Consider the following 17,019-nt stretch of genomic DNA (forward strand, 5'->3'; position numbering starts at 1 on the left):
CACTGTAAAACATTTCTGAAAAAAAGCAGAAGGAAAAAAATTCGAATTATATTCCATCATCCAGAGAAAGCCACCATTAATTTTTATACACATACACAAAGACACATATGCATACACATAAATATCTAAAAACACATGGATTATACTGAGCATGTCACTCTTTTGAACCTGCTTTTCACTTAACATAGTTAACATTTGCTCATGCCATTAAGTTTTTTTTCCAAACTATTTTTAATAGCTGTATACCAATCTAACACATAGACAGCACTTCCTTGAAACTCTTTCTGCCTTTACTTCCAACTCAACTCTTTTCCTTCTTTCCCAGTTGAAAACCTGTGTTTTCATTTTATTCCCTGCCTATCTCTCTATATTGGTCTTCCCTGGATTCCATCTTCAACTCTGTTACAGCCCACTAGCTTTAACTCCCTGCACACTTCCAAAATTTCCATTCCAGATCATTCCCAAGCTTCAACATCTTCGCGTGGATGTCACCTCTCATTCAACATGCCTTTCTCTCGCAGTCATGCTCCTCTTGCATTCCATCACCTTAACCTGTCTCTCTGCCTCACTTATCCCCTGTACTCATTGGTTACTATGATGTAAATTAGACTTTGCAAATACATCTTAATCCACCATCTTTCCATAATGCTGCCAGCACCTTATCTCAGGTCTTCAGTATTTCTTGCCCAAATTAATGCAAAAAGACTGCATCTGGTCTCTCTACTTCAGTTCTCCAGCCCCCCCCTCTCCCGCTACAGTCAGGATTCTGTACGTGAATACAATCATGCAACACCCTTCTTCTGATGCCTCCCACTGTACTCAGGATACAATGCAAACATCATGTGGAACACAAACGTCTCTTTAGACTCTATCCTGACTCTGTCCAGCATGCCATCACAGCTCACACTGTAGATACCAGGAATGATGAACCATTGACAGTTCCAAATTCCATGCCTCTGTGTTTCAGTCTCCTCCCGTGGAATGTTCTATCTGTCCAACTTCCCCCTCCCCAGATCTATGTGTGCCTTATTCCTACTCATTTTTTAAGGCTGAGTGCAGGCATCTCCTCCAGGAAACCTTTCCTGACCCCTCCCATCCCAACCAGTCTCTGTTGGGTCCTTTTCTGGGTATTTTGGGGGATCCTTGGCCTTCCATCTGCAATATGATGGTCTGGTCATTTAGTCACCCTGCTAAGCCCCAAACCAGGGCCATTCTCATATACCTATTAATCTGTAATAGCACCAAGTACATTCTCTGGCATAAGTCGTATTCTAGTAAGTGTTTTATAAAAGAACTCACGGATATAACATCCTTTTGTTATTTCCTTATTGTTCCCTTATGGTATTATTAGGATAAAAGTTATGCATTTGTATTTCATGTTATGTAATATGTATAATTCCTTTTAGTTGTGATGTATATTAAATAAGTGATCCCGAGAGCTGGAGTAAGTCAATTACAAATTTATGTAACTATAGCATTTCCACTTCAGAGGTTTGATAAACACAGCAGATAATATGAAAAAGGTTCAAAAATTTAAAAATTATATCCAATAATTTTTTTTATTGAAATAGTCTAAGCTGTGTAATTTGGCAAACATATAATCACAACCTCACTGTTACTTTATTACCACAATGACTTTCCTATCAGTAATTTCATTAGCAAAGATGTGAAACTTGGGTATTTTGTTTATTGGAGGCAAACTATGTCACTGTGAAAGAGATCAAAATTCACTAAGGATGGAAAGCTGCATTACAAAGTCTAATTTAGATCTCCATTTGACATGACAGCTACCTACAGGAGGATGGTTTGGTTAAGTCTGCTTAAAGAGTATCGGAAGCCAAATTTTGCCAACGTAAATTTGCATAATTGGAAAAAGTATACAAATGAGAGAAAAGGGCAGGAGTCATCAACATAATAAAGATAATTTAGTAGAAGAAGAAAGAAAAACAAAACCCCCTTTGATTTTATCTCCTTTATAGGATAGCAACATTTTCAGCAAACACTTCATAACACTGGATAAAAACAACAGAATTGCAAGTATGGGACTCAGAGTAAAGCTATATTAAATTTTATACTACATACACACATGCATATACCCACATACATAGACACATAGATACATACTTACATATACAAATAAACTAAGAAAAACTATGTTTTATATTAATGTGAAAATCTAACATTTATTCCTTACCTGAACCTGAGAAATTGTCTAAAGACCCGTCTGCTGTTGTTGAAACTATTTCACTGCTGCTCATTGGCTCTGTTTTAACTACAAAAATAAACAACATATATGATATATCCAATTAATAGTAATTTGTAAAGGCATGATAGAGAAGTCATATTCAAAATAGTTACAAGAAAATCATTTTAAAAACCAGTCTTTCAGTATTTGAATATAATTCAGATTGGTATTTGTAACAGAATTTTTAAAAAATATACAGGTTATCTATTTAATCCCTAAGGAAACAACCCATTTTAACAAGCTATCCTTTAAAAGAAACACTTTAAAAGTAGTTACATTCATTACATATTAATTGAATTGCTTATTAACAAATAATTTATCTCTTAAAATTTATGTGATGAGGATGTGGGAGTATTTCCTTGGTTATGTAGCCATTTAGCTAAACAGAGCCAAAAGGGTAGAATAAGAAGACTTGGAGTAGGAAATAACGCTGGTAGGTTTTCATCATGCTCAAGGACAGGCACAGACACATGCAAGCACGTGTGCACACGTGCGCACACACACACACACACATTTGGTTATCCAATATGGCTGAAAAACAGAGTGCTCAATTTAATGGATCGTTACCACTCAGCCATTTCTGGTGTACACTTAGTACCTAAACCACACTAAGTGTAAATGAAGCAGAAATTAAGTTCTTCATTCCAAAATAAAACCAATAACAGATAGTTTGTGGAAAACATTTTGATCTTTAGTAAAGTCCTTTGTGGCTATACAATAAAAACATTTAGATTTATGCTCTAGGTGCATGAAAGCAACCCACTCCATAGATATAGTGATGGTATTATTGACCCCTATTAAGCAGATAAGCCAGACTACCTCAGAATATTTGCCTTTTCCCCTAGATTTAGGTTTTGTTTTGTTTTTTGTGGGTTTTTTTTAATGAAGATATAGCATGACTGCTTTTCTTAGAAACAACTGGTTCATTGGAATTTGTGGCCCACTTTGTAGAAGTTATACATCCCCACTAATGGGTTTTCAGAAAGAATGCAATAATATCTCAGAGGCTACTTAAACATTGATAACATGTTTTCCAAAACAAAGGTTCTACCAAGAGAATATTTGGGGTGGCTTCTCTCACAAGTAAATACATTCTGAAATGGGAAAGAAAGATGGAGAAAATGCAGCTTTTCCTTCTCCCAACATTGCCAGTCTCTTATAAACAGGAGGCAAAGAACAAATTCACCCTCCTTGACCTCTGAATCTTTTACTAATGCATAATGGATTTTCAAATAGACATTATAAATAGTTGCAGCAGATAGTCACTTCCAAAAAATTAATGATTTAGACTGCTTCTAAACAAAGTTGAAAAATAAAGCCAGCAAGTCTAATGGTAATCACTCCAACTGATTGTTTTAATGTAGACCAAACAAGAGTGTAACTGAAGTTTTCACTTTTCCACCAGTTGTTTGGGGTTAGAAGTCTTAGTTGATGCTAATAAATTCTGACATGAGCCTGTATTTCCCTTTTCTCTTCACACCTCCAGGCAATCTAATGATCTTCCTCTTCATAACCATTATACTGTCATAGATTGAGGAAAGCAGGTCCTCCACTGCTGGTACACAGCTCCAAAGTATCCTACCCGGTTGTCCACATCCTATCTACCCTTCCTGAAAGAACTCATATGGGGCGCCTGGGTGGCTCACTTGTTAAGCATCTGCCTTTGACTCAGGTCATGATGCCAGGGTCCCGGGATTGAGCCCTGCATCAGGCTCCCTGCTCAGCGGGAAGCCTGCTTCGTCCTCTCCCACTCCCCCTATTTGTGTTCCCTCTCTTGGTGTCTCTGTCAAAATAAATAAATAAAATCTTAAAAAAAAAAAAGAACTCATACAATGCCCTGTACCTATAAAGCAATAGCTCTATTTTACTCTGTACTGGACAGATTACCGCAGGGATCTGAACTCAGAACCAAATCCCATACATTGATCAAAGATGAGAATCAGGCTCAAGGAGAAAAGGTCACATAAAGTGCCTACTATTGTCAGACTATAGATATCATGATTAATCATTTTTAAATAATTCTCCAAGTAGGTCTCAGAACACAACTCACAAACTCCCTAGCTGGGTACTGTCTTCTTGTTTCACATGTGAAAATGGAAACCAAAGAGGATTAGGAAAATTGCCCAAAGTCACAAGTGGCAGAAATAGGAATTCATTTTGGATGTTTTCAATTCCAAGGCTTGAAGAAATGACAACACGTGGTACTTCCCAATAATTAGCACTACTCTACAACAGAGCAAGGAAACTGTGGCAGAGTGCCCCACACTGTGGATACAGAGGGAAGTAAAACCCCAGCAGTCCAGACCCTCCTCTAGAATGTTAACACTTCCAGCCTAGTGCACTCACAGGAAGATCTCAAGTAGAAGCTCCACATCTACTTGCCTGAGACAATGGTGCAGAAGAAGTTTTCCAGTGTACAAGACGTTAGCCCACGTTACTTCTAAGTCTTTGCCAAATCTAAGATCTGTGAATCTGTAGACTGGAGTCTAAAATTACTTGGTGAAAGCCTGACTATGCCAAAACCACTCCTACTCTTGTACCCCCCAAAACTTACCCTAGCTAGTCTCCATATTTTTAGCTTGATTGAATATAGCTTTCACTCCCAGGAGACACATTCAATTGAAATTCCATTAAAAATAGGAAGGAAAAGAAGAGGATACTTTTTCTTTTAGGCCCCAAGCACATTGCCTTTTGTCATTGTACAAATATACTCATCTATACTCTAAGGAATAAAGACTCCTATTCCCTAATGAATCCAATTTTTTAAAAGGCTCTGTTGAAGAGGATACACATAAAGTAACTACCAGGATATTTATGATTTTATCAGGTACTGGAATTGAATACTTTGATCACCAGGGACCTGATGCTAAAAAGACTACGATTTATTGTGATGTAAAATAGTTTGAATGAAAGCCAAATGAGGAGAGACCACTTCCAGTGTTGTTGCCAAGCATACACCCACCAGAAAGTTAAAAAGACAAAACTAATCTCTAGCCACCAAACTACCCATTCTCATTAGCACTATCACATTTATAAATATGCCATAGATGACATCACAGAGCACCTCTCCAAGGCTTATGAGTTTAAAAAACCACATCGGGGCACCTGGGTGGCACAGCAGTTAAGCGTCTGCCTTCGGCTCAGGGAGTGATCTTGGCGTTGTGGGATCGAGCCCCACATCAGGCTCCTCCGCTATGAGCCTGCTTCTTCCTCTCCCACTCCCCCTGCTTGTGTTCCCTCTCGCTGGCTGTCTCTATCTCTGTCGAATAAGTAAATAAAATCTTTAACAAAAAATAAAATAAAATAAAATTAAAATTAAATAAAATAAAATAAAATAAAATAAAATAAAATACCACATCCTAGATTTTTTTTTAGTCTTAGAGATTTAAGGTACTGTCACATCTGAGAACAATGATCCCATCTAAGCCACCTATCTAAAAAGGAAAATCTATGAAGCATCTGTTCTCTTCTAAATAACTATACAATTCTGGGGGCCTCTGGGTGGTTCAGTTAAGTGGCTGAATCTTGGTTTCAGCTCAGGTCATGATCTCAGAGTCCTGGGATCGAGCCCCAAATCAGGCTCAGCACTCAGCAGGGAGTCTGCTTGAGGATTTTCTCCCTCTCCTTCTGCCCCTCCACACATTTGTGCCCATGCTCTTTCTCTCTCTTTTGCTCGTTCTAAAATAAATAAATCTTTAAAACTAATAAATAACTGTATGATTCTTTTATCTTCACTGTACTTTTTTTTTTTTTATTACAGGATTTCAGTCTATTAGAAAAGAGCAACTTTTATTCTCTTTTTCCCCCAGCCAAGAGTCTCCCTTTACCACTCCAAGTTGTCAATTCTCCATCTGATACTTTAAGGACCTACTTATCTCTAAAAATGTTCATAAACTCTCTTTTGCCTCTTTAATCTCCACAATACCCCCCCCCCCCCCCCCCGCAATTCCTTTGCTCAGCCATGTACTCTAGGCCCGCACCATACAGGGCAACTTGCTACTCTCCAGGGGTGCCACAAACTCCCATCTATCAATGCCTTTGAGCCTTGGTCTGGAGTCAAAGAATCCAGTTATTCACTCTATGACTTTATAACAGTTATTTGATCTCTGACCTCAATTATCTCATATACAAAAATTTTAAAATGATAGTTTGATTACAGGAATGTAGGAAGGATTTGTAAAAATTTATGCAAAGTACCTGGTATAAAGTAGGAGTGGAAACATATTTATCATCATCAGTAGTAGTGACAGGATCCCGCTACACTGAATGCCTCTCTCCTGGCCAGTAGTACCAGGGAGCAATATCAAATAAAAACTGTTAAAAGCACCAGCTTTGGAATTATCAATTGAATTTCGTCTAGCTTTGCTATTCACAGTACGAACCTGGAAAAGTTACTCAATTTCTGTGTGTCTCAGCTTCCTCATCTGTTAAATGGGAATAACATACTTATGTAAGGATAAAAAAAGAGAGAGAGAAATGCTTAGAAATCATTGAGCACGGTCCAGTGGTTTACAAATCATTAACCCAGTCCAAAGGCCATACTATTATAGTCACTTTATCATTATAGGTCTCTTTAATTAAGAGAAATCAAAGTCTTACCAGAGAAAATCTATTATAAACTTTACATTAAAGTTCAGCTTACCCTTTGATAAGTAAATTAAAAATATAAAGTCAAGTGACTTCTAAGATCTAACATGAGGCCATTTTCCTCAGGACGGCCAAAATCAAATCAAGGTAACTTGAATGTAACTTAAGAAAGTAGGATTAATCATGATAATATATAAGAAAACTTAGTGATCCCCCTTTATCTGTGGAGGATATGTTCCAAGTCCCCCAGTGGATGCCTGAAACCATGGATAGTACCCAATCTTACACATACTATGCTTTTTCCTATACGTATATTATCCATGATAAAGTTTAATTTATAAATTAGGCACAGTAAGATTAACAATAAAATAGAAAAATTATACTGCAATAAAAGTTATTTGAATATGGTCTCTCTCAAAATATTTTATTGTACTGAACTCACCCTCCTTCCAATGGTGTGAGATGATCAAATGTCTACAGGATGAGATGAAACGAGGTGAAGGATGCAGGCATTGTGACATAGTGTTAGGCTATTATTGACCTTCTGATGATATGTCAGAAGGACTGTCTACTTCTAGACCGCAGCTGACTAGAACAACGGAAAGCAAAACTTCAGATAAGGGAGGACTACTGTGCTTCTGTCACTACAATCTGTGTATACTCTATCTGAAGAAACAGGCTAGCAGGAGGAGGATGCTGTACGTGGCAAGTGAGATCGAGTATTCCAGGAGAAAATGTGGGCCTCTCTCTCTAGTACTGTTTAGGGGGAATATACTGTAACTGGCCCATGGAAAAGATAAGTCGGTATTCCTTCACCATAAATTAAAGTGGAGACCTATCTATCAGACCACTGGAGCTTGGGGACATTAGCTATCAAGATCATCCAGCTAACCCATTACAGCAGGACTCCGTGCTCATCAAGCAACTTCTGGTTACACTTTGAATGTTGCGGTCATATAAACAGTCCCAGAAAGATGGCGGGTTGATCAGAGGAGACACGTGTTAAATACATTTGGTTAATTTTTTACCATAAATTAAGAGAGCAGTTAAGAGTTCACTACCAAAGGACAGCTCTGTCTGCTGGAGTAGGAGCCAGGCTTTGTGTTATGAAGAATCTGCCCAGGATTGCACAGTGAAGGCATCAGCCCAGGTGAGCAGCAGATCCTCCCCCAGCAGTATCTAAGCTTATTTTGTCACTTTTTTTTTTTTCCAAACTACAATAGCACAGCTTGTCTTTACTTGGCATACACTTGGCCTTCCTTTCTATTTTGTTTCCTACTATAATGATCAAGAGCATTAAAAACCCCATCCAGGATCCCTCTACTACCCTCTGATTCCTTCAGCTCTTATATCTCAATAAGATTTGCCTTCATTCCATTTTGGTTATTAAATAATTCAGCTGCACCATGGCCTAGAATTGTATGACCTCCAAAAAATGCCACCTTTTATTTTTTTCATTTGCTCACTTATACTAGACTTGCTCATCAGAACATCATGTCTTTCCAACTTCACTGGCCCAGTCTGGAACCCAGAGCTTCCACCTTAGAGTCCTGGGTCATCTCGTTTTTCCAAGCATCTTTTTTGCCAGGCTCTAATCCTAGCATTGGCAAGCCCTTGCTGTTCACTCTTCAACTGCTGTTCTGGACAGTTGAGCATGGGAGAGGAGGCCACAATACACATGCTGACCGAATTTGCTAAAATGTATGCTTCCCATGTTCTTGGGAGTCATCTTGTTGCTCGACCGTCTCCCTTCACCATTCTTGTGCCTGAGACAGTTCTTATGGAGCCTTTCCACCTTCCTCAAGCCCCCAGTCCTCACCTCATTCCCCATTCTCTTCAGCACATGCCCTAACCAACTATCTTATAAAGAAAGTTGGAGCTACATTAAATCTCTCAACGATCTTCCTGCAACATCTCCCAGTTTCCTACTGGTTAATCTCGATGGAGGTTTCCTTTCCTGCAGTAGGACTTAACCTTTTAAACCTTTATTCTTGGTGCCACTTCCATACCTCCTTTGCAACAAAACTCCACTATTTGATCTCCCAGAATTCCCAATAATTCCATCTCAAGAGGCTACTTCCCTTCCACTGACAAAGACAGGTCTCAGATATCACCTTATGCCTGTCAGAATGGCTAGAATCCAAAAGATAAATAACAAGTGTTGGCAAGGATGTGGAGAAAAGGGAACCCTCATGCACAGTCGGTAGGAATGTAAATCGGTGTAGCCACTGTGGAAAACCGTACAGGAGTTCCTCAAAAAGTTAAAAATAGAAATACCATATGGTTCAGTAATTCCACATGTGGGTATTTACACAAAGGAAACAAAAACACTAATTTGGAAAGATATATAGTACCCCTAGGATTATTGCAGCATTATATATAATAATCAAGATATGGCAGCACCCCAAGTGTCCACGGATAAATGAATAAAGAAGATGTGATATGTGTGTATACATACATATATATACATGTGTGTACATAATACATACCTAACATATATACATTATATACTTATGTGCAGGTTCTTGTAAAGCTTCTCACTTACAGGACACACGTGGTTATGTTATTTTGGACAAAGTACTCTGGAGAAGACATATTAACATAAAATAGTGTCTACCATGGGAATTTTGTTTATTAAAAGAGGACCCTGCTTGGAGCCTTCAAAAGAGAGGTAAATTACATGGATTGAATAATAATGCATGGGGCATAACCACTTAAAGGCAAATATTAGGTACTGCTATAAATAGGCCTTAAAAACCCTTTTAAAAGCTATACTGCATAAGACTATGCTGTAGAGATAATATAAACTTGTGGGGAAAAATTATATATATATGTATATATATGCATATGTATATATATGTGTGTGTGTGTATATACATTACTCAGCCATAAAAAAGAGGAGATCTTGCCATTTGCAACAACACGGATGGACTCAGAGTATTATGCTTAGTGAAATAAGTCAGACAGAGAAAGACAAATACCATATGATTTCACTTATGTGTGGAATCTAAAAAACAAAACAAATGAACAAACAAACAAAAAGCAGAAACAGACCTGTAAATGCAGAGAACAAACTGATGATTGCCAGAGGGTGGGGAGTAGGGGCATGCACACAAAATGAATGATTAGGAAATAAAGGCTTCCCATTGTGGAATAAATGAGTCAGGAATAAAAAGCCCAGCATGGGGAATACAGTCAATGGTATTGTAATAGTATTGTGTGGTGACAGATGGGAGTTACACCTGTGGCGAGCGTAGCGTAACATGGAGACTTGTCAAATCACTCTGTTGTACACCTGAAACTCATCGTAACATTGTATGTCAAGTATACTTTAATTTAAAAAAGCAGGTTTCCCTGAATTTTTAATAGTCTTCTCTAAACCATGATATTTTTCTCCCTTCCTCCATCACCAAGTTTTCTAAAAATTTGCCTTGAAATCTGGATCATCTATTCTCTCTTTAGTCTCTTCCATCATCCCTTTATAGCTGCTATTTTACTAAAAGGACTTTCCTAATTGCCCACGTGACACTTTTCCCAATCCTCGTTTTCCTTAATTCTTTTACAGAATGGGCCTTCCTCTGATTCTCTTATCATTGACCAATACAACACAGCGACATTCCGCCTTTCCCCTTAGATCTATCTCATTCTCTGGATTTTCTTCCCATTGCTTATTCTGTGTTTTTTTAATTCTATGCCATTCTTACCTGAGTGTTTCTCTAGTCTTTCCTTGCCAGAGGTTTAAAAAATCATCTTCATGTAGAAGACTCCCAAATCCCGATCTACTAGCACAACTTTTTCACGGGAATCAATCCCCACATCCCAATTACACAACGCCCCTGCCTGGATCAGGGTCAAATTCAACCTACTCAAACCTAAAATCTTCATTTTATTCCTCTGTAATGGTCATGTCACTTCGACTGAAAGTTTCCTTTTCACCCCAAGTTCTCTCAGATCCCCTCTCCTCACGCCGTATTGCCAGGTCTACAATTTTTAACACTCTAATCTTTCCCAACCATCTTTTTTCTAATTTCACAGTCACTCTCCAAATTACTTTATATCTCTTCTCTTGTAAAAGTTGGCAATTGGCCTTTCTACTTTAAGCATGTGCTGATCTCTCCATAGCTTAGATTTGAATGAGTCACTCTTTGCTCTGAGGTCTTCAGCTCTCCATATTCTCCTGAATTAAGCTATTAAGTTACATGCCTTTATGATGTTGTTAAGCACACACACCCCACTCTAAAACCAAGATGTTTGCTTTTCTTTTTTTTTTTTTTTTGCTTTACTTCCCTATTTGTAAAAATATTTGTAAAATAACTAGTAACTTAAAAAAACACAAAAGTATTACAAAATACATGGTCACATCCAATTGTCTGTGTGACTTTTCTGTGTGACTCTAATCCCATTTTACAGATCATGAATCATGACTGTATATATTCAACATTTAAACCAAACTGCCTACTGAGATGCTTAATGCATCCCCAAACCCATGGTTTTGCTAATGCCTTTCCCTCTGACAAAATTTCCATCTGACTATATCCCACAGTTCCTTCAAGGTTCAAAGTTGCATCTGCTTTGCTAAGTCTTGCTTGATCTACTACTCAGGACTGATTTTTCTTTTCCCTGAGCTACTAAATCTGAGTTTGTACCTCCTTTAGAAAATACATCCTGTTCTACCTCATTTTACATTTCAATCTTATCCCTTTTAATACATTACAAATTTCTTCATGGTAGGAACTACATCTTTTTATATCCCTACAGAACTTAGCACAATGCCTGACACATAGTTGAAACTCAATATTCACTGAGAGAATAAATAAGATAAAAATGTACAACTGACTTACAGTTGACTTTATACTGCTAGGCACATTGCATAGGGAAATGAACAAAAATAATATATGTGCTCGAAAGTAAGAGGACACTTCGTTCCTCCCAAATTATCACTCAGTCAATTTATGTGCACGTTCTTGTAAAGTCTCTCACTTACAGGACATGTTGTTACATTATTTTGAACAAAGTACTCTCTGGAGAAGACACATTAACATAAAATAGTGTCTACCACTGGAATTTTTGTTTGTTAAAATAGTACCAGACTTGGATCCTTCAAAAGAGGGGTCAATTACATGGATTTAATAATAATGCATGGGACATAACCATCCAAAGGCAAATATTAGCTACTGCTATAAATAGGCCTTTAAAGAACCCCTTTAAAAGCTACACTGCACAAGACTATGCTGTTTAGATAACAAATACAAACTTGTGGTACAAAGTAAAACACAACCACCATAATATTATGTTACAGTTTGGATTCAATGGCATTATGAGTACTCTTTCTCAAATCATAAGGCAGAAGTGGAAATATAGGTTTTTGAAAACTGTGTCAAATGACTGAAAAAGTAGCATCAAGGGATACCAAAGGCCTACAAGAAGAGAATGAATAAAATAATTACGTGAAATATTAAAGTGGAAAACAGCAATATTCCTAAATTTATATATTTTATGTGACACTTTTTAAAGACGTAGAATTAATTTAAATATTGTAAGTATTGTAAGTAGCAACTTAACCATTTCTTCTTTATCTAAAAAAATATATATCCATAAAGCAAATGTGTTTCTTTGGGTCGTTCCCATTTGGAAAATGAGGCATTCCTTTATATGTGCACATTTGCCCTGGTGTATGATTATTATCCCTCCAAAATTTTAAAGTTAGAGCCATCCATCTTCTTTTTTCTACCCTCTTTGGGTAGAAAAATACTAGTTTTTCCAAAATACCACACCTTACACAACCTTATGAAAAACAAAGCAACATGTATAGACTAAACTTAGAACCTGACCATATACAGGGCCCACAAGAATTGTTGGTCAATTTCAGAACTTGTTATTCCCAGAATAACATGCGCATGTGCAGCATATGGGAGCAGCACCGTGCAATGGCTTCTGCAGAGGTCTAGACGAGTTGACTCTTTTTGGTAAAAGAATTGCCACATGATAAATGATGACGGCTCCTTTGAAACGTCTCTCGAGTCTTCACTTTCCTCTTCCGTGACTCTCATTCTTGCCTCTCTAGCTCAGATTCCTGACACATAAAATCTGGGCAGACTACATGAGCCTCGGTACCACTGTTCATCTCTCCCCCATTCCAATCTATCCTTGAAATTACTGCCAGATTAATACCTGAAACACTTTCACCATATCAAGCCCTTGCTCAAAATATTCCGTGGCTTCTCTACTGGCTCCAGGATGAAGTTCAAATTCCTCAGTCTAATATTCAGAGTCTTCCACAGTTTGGCTCCAGCTGATCCTTCCAACCTTATCTACTATCAATTCCTTCTTCAGCTGAACTAGTCTCCTCACAGTCTCCCAAACTATCCTACCTTTGTTCAGATTGGTCCCTCATTTAGAATGCATTCCATCTCTTCTCAACCTATTCAAATTCTACCCATTTCCCAACACTCAGCTCAGATTCCATCTCTTTCTTGAAGCCTGGCCAGACCTCAGCAAGCTGAAGAGCTCTTTTTCCAAACTCTAAGGGCACTTTTGTTTGGATCAGTGGCTTCTAACCTTCTTGAGAATGAAGCCCTCTTTCTAACACCAAAATATTTCAGAACACGAATGACAGACTACTTTTGATCTGCTGATGGAGAAAGTGCATAATGACAAAAACCTGTGAATTTCCAGACATGAAAATGTATATTTTAATAAAGATAACAGAATGCCCCCATGTGAAAAAGAGTTAAACATATATGTGGCCTGTTAATTTCCTCATCCTACAGACACAGCTTTTTGCACAAAAGCATTTGCTGACCTCAATGCTAGCTCTACGACTCCTGGGGATCTCTAAGCCACACACGGAAAATTCCACCTTCATAATCCAACTGACATAGGACTTTGGAGTTTGGGCTCAATTTTCAAAGAGTCTTGTCTCTTCCAACCAAATTGTGAGTTCCTTAATGCAGCAGTACTTTGCATTTCTGCTAGATTCCGGAATAGGTCTTTGTACAAAATACAAATTAAAAAACCCAACATAACAAAAAACAAATGTTTCCTTCCTGGACACATTAAGTATTGTAGGTTCACTTTTTTTACCAATATTTTATTATAACATTTTTCATACATATAGACAAGTTAAGGGGCACCTGGGTGGCTCAGTCGGTTAAGCATCTGCCTTTGGCTCGGGTCATGGTCCCAGGGTCCTGGGATTGAGCCCTGGGATCAAGCTCCATGTTGGGCTCCCTGCTCATCAGGAAGTCTGCTTCTCCCTCTCCCTCTGCTCCTCCCCCTGCTCATGCTCTCTTGCTCGCTCACTCTCTCAAATAAATAAAATCTTAAAGAAAAAAAAAAGTATACACTGAATAGCCATAAACCAACGACCTAAATCTCACAATTAACATTACCATGTTTACTTTTCCCTATCTATTTCTTATAAAACCATCTTATTTTTCATGCATTTCAAAATAAGTTGCATAAACAATATATATTCAGCATTCACATCATTAACTAGAGTTCATGTTTGTTTCTGTTTCTTTCTATTAATTAAGATGCATATACAACTAAGTATACAAACCATAAATGTGCCATTTAATGACTTTTAACAGATACCTACATGTAGATTCCAAAGTGGGATCTAACTATTTTTTAGCTTGTTCTAATAATGGAAGCATGGCATAATGGTATGGAAAGATTGCTCTAATATTAAGAATTAAGGTAGTAATATTCTCAATTTATAACATAGGCAATACTTAAGTAGAATGGAAAAGGAATAACTTAAATAAAAGTTATGTTTACTGAGCACCTCCTGTATGTTGAGCATTGTGTTAAGTACTTTACAAGCAATAGTTCCTGTGTTCCTCATGGCAAATTTATGAAATATTTATTATAATTGTCATATTTCAAAGATGAGGAAACTGCAGCTTAAAGGTGTTTAAAAACTAGCCTAAGGTCACATAGCTAGTTTCAATTTCTTTTTGATTACCATCTTTGATGAAACCTTTAAAAAGTGAAAAGTCAAACATTTTCTAACTCGGGCTTTATCATCCTTCATCATTGCTCTGATGGAAATCTGAACAATCAGCAAACAGAACAGCCATAGGAAAAGTCCCAGAATACCAGGGCACTGAATAAAAGTGTATCAGTGTATGTTGCAAATTAGCGGATGGTAAAATAAACTAGTGTATGAAGATTGGAAGCAGATGAGCTGGCTCGGACTCAGAACCTCAATCATATCAATCTGGAAAAATGGTTTACTTGCCTAAAATGTAATCAACCTACCAAATTTACATCTCAGATCATGCTTTTCCCCCATATTTTCCCATTCTTCACCAATCCGTCCAAATACCCAGACATAAGCCCTACCCTTATTGCGTATTAACTGAGCAAGTACTTAGTAGCCCAGGTACTCAGAGTACCTGTAACAGCCATTAGACAATGTGAAGGACCTCAGAGGAGGAGCAAATATCCTCTTCTTCCCATGGAGACACAGTAGCCAGTCCCAGCGGATTTTTAAAAATATAACATTTATAATTATTTAATAATAGCTGCTGCTTTTTGAGCATGTGGTAGAAGCTAGTGACTACGCTTAGCGTTTTTAATTTTTTTTAAAGACTTATTTATTTGAGAGACAGAAAGAGCACGAGCGGGAGGGACAGAGAGAGAGGAAGAGAGACTCTTCAAACAGACTCCCTGCTGACCGCTGAGCCCAGCCAGGGCTCCATCCCAGGACCCTGAGATCATGACCTGAGCCAGAACCAAGCGTCAGACACTCAACTGACTCCATCACCCAGGCACCGCGATGCTCAGGATTTTAAGTAGACATTGCCATAATACCATGATAAAACTGTAATCTCCATTTTATAATGGAAAGCAAGGTTTGGAGATCATTGATGATGATGATCACAGTAATAATAATAATCAATGACTATTAAGCACTTCCTAGGAGTCACATTGTGTTCTAAGTGCTTTACCAATTCATGTAACCATCCTTGCAACCCTACAGGTAGGTACTATTATTATCTTCATTTTACAGGCCAGGAAGCAGAGCCACAGAGCACTTACGGGATTGTTCAGCATCACACTAGCTAACTGGTGTGTGGCAGAGCCCCTCTCAAGCCCCTGCGTTCCTGCCTCTCAAAACCCACACGTTAGTTACACTGTTAGTAAATAGCTAACCTGCAATTTTTTTAGCCAGGGTTAGTCTGACTGCAAAATCCATGTTCTCCCCAACATGCAATTCTGCTTTTCTATATTTTTAATATTATGCCTTCTCCACTTGCTTTAAGGCAAGAATAAGATGTAAATTTGTACTGAAATAATAACATATAAGTAAATACATGATTTCAGACAAAAGGGTCCTCATAGCTTTTCAGCTGGAGCCTTTTCCCACCACCCACCGTCCCTTGAATACAGTTGCAGAGAACCACAGAAGTAGATTTCTGAAACACAGACCAATCATATCACTCTCCTGTTCGTGAGCCTCTGGGTTGTTCAGCTCCCACAGGATTGAATCCAAACTCCTGAGCCTCATACATAAGGCCCTTCATCATCTGCTTTGGGTCTTAGCCCCACTGCATATGCACTCTGCGCATGTCCCTCTCCAAACATCACACACACACACACACACACACACACACACACACACACACAGAGTACCCCCAAGATTAAGGATGTCTTTGTTACAGCTCTACAGTCCATGCTCTTTCTTCCTTCCTGGCTTGGCACCCAGTGTTTTTCCACTTCTTTTTCAAGACTCAGTTTAAGTATTACCCGCATGCAGAAACCATCCTTGATCACCCCCGTCATAATTAGGTCCCCACCTCTCTGCATAATATAGCCCTTGTTATAAAGTACAGTGGTCATCTGATTGTAGGTCTGCAAATCACAGTAGACTATAAACTTCTCCTTGGCAAGTAGGATATCTGGTAAATTTCTAGACACAAATTAACAAATATTTCTTGAATGAATGAACAATGCAATGGTGAATATATGGTGTGATATATATTCTAATTTTATAAATAAATATATACATACTTTTCACTACAGTATGTATATATCCTTGTTCTTGAACTTTTTCATCTTTTAGAACGTTCATCTCCCATCACAACTCTTTACCATCCTGTAAGGATACGAAACCTAGATGAACTAACTGCCTGATCTTTATATAATTCAGTCGTTTCCTGGACTGTGTAGAAGTTGCT

The 17,019-nt window shown here is 38.0% G+C and overlaps 1 protein-coding gene across 5 annotated transcripts in view; it reads right to left on the reverse strand.

The window, feature by feature from the left end:
- The window catches only part of EYA1 (EYA transcriptional coactivator and phosphatase 1), a 160,174-nt gene that overhangs the window by 135,021 nt on the left and 8,134 nt on the right, over nt 1-17,019 (reverse strand). For all 5 annotated transcript variants that reach the window (XM_040626132.1, XM_040626131.1, XM_008710789.2 and 2 more), the window contains exon 2: nt 2,195-2,272. In XM_040626132.1, the coding sequence (XP_040482066.1) occupies nt 2,195-2,272 (78 nt within the window). The remainder of the gene's footprint in view (nt 1-2,194; nt 2,273-17,019) is intronic.

Source organism: Ursus maritimus, unplaced genomic scaffold (assembly GCF_017311325.1).
Source record: "Ursus maritimus isolate PB19 unplaced genomic scaffold, ASM1731132v1 scaffold_9, whole genome shotgun sequence".
NCBI classification, from domain to species: Eukaryota; Metazoa; Chordata; class Mammalia; order Carnivora; family Ursidae; genus Ursus; species Ursus maritimus.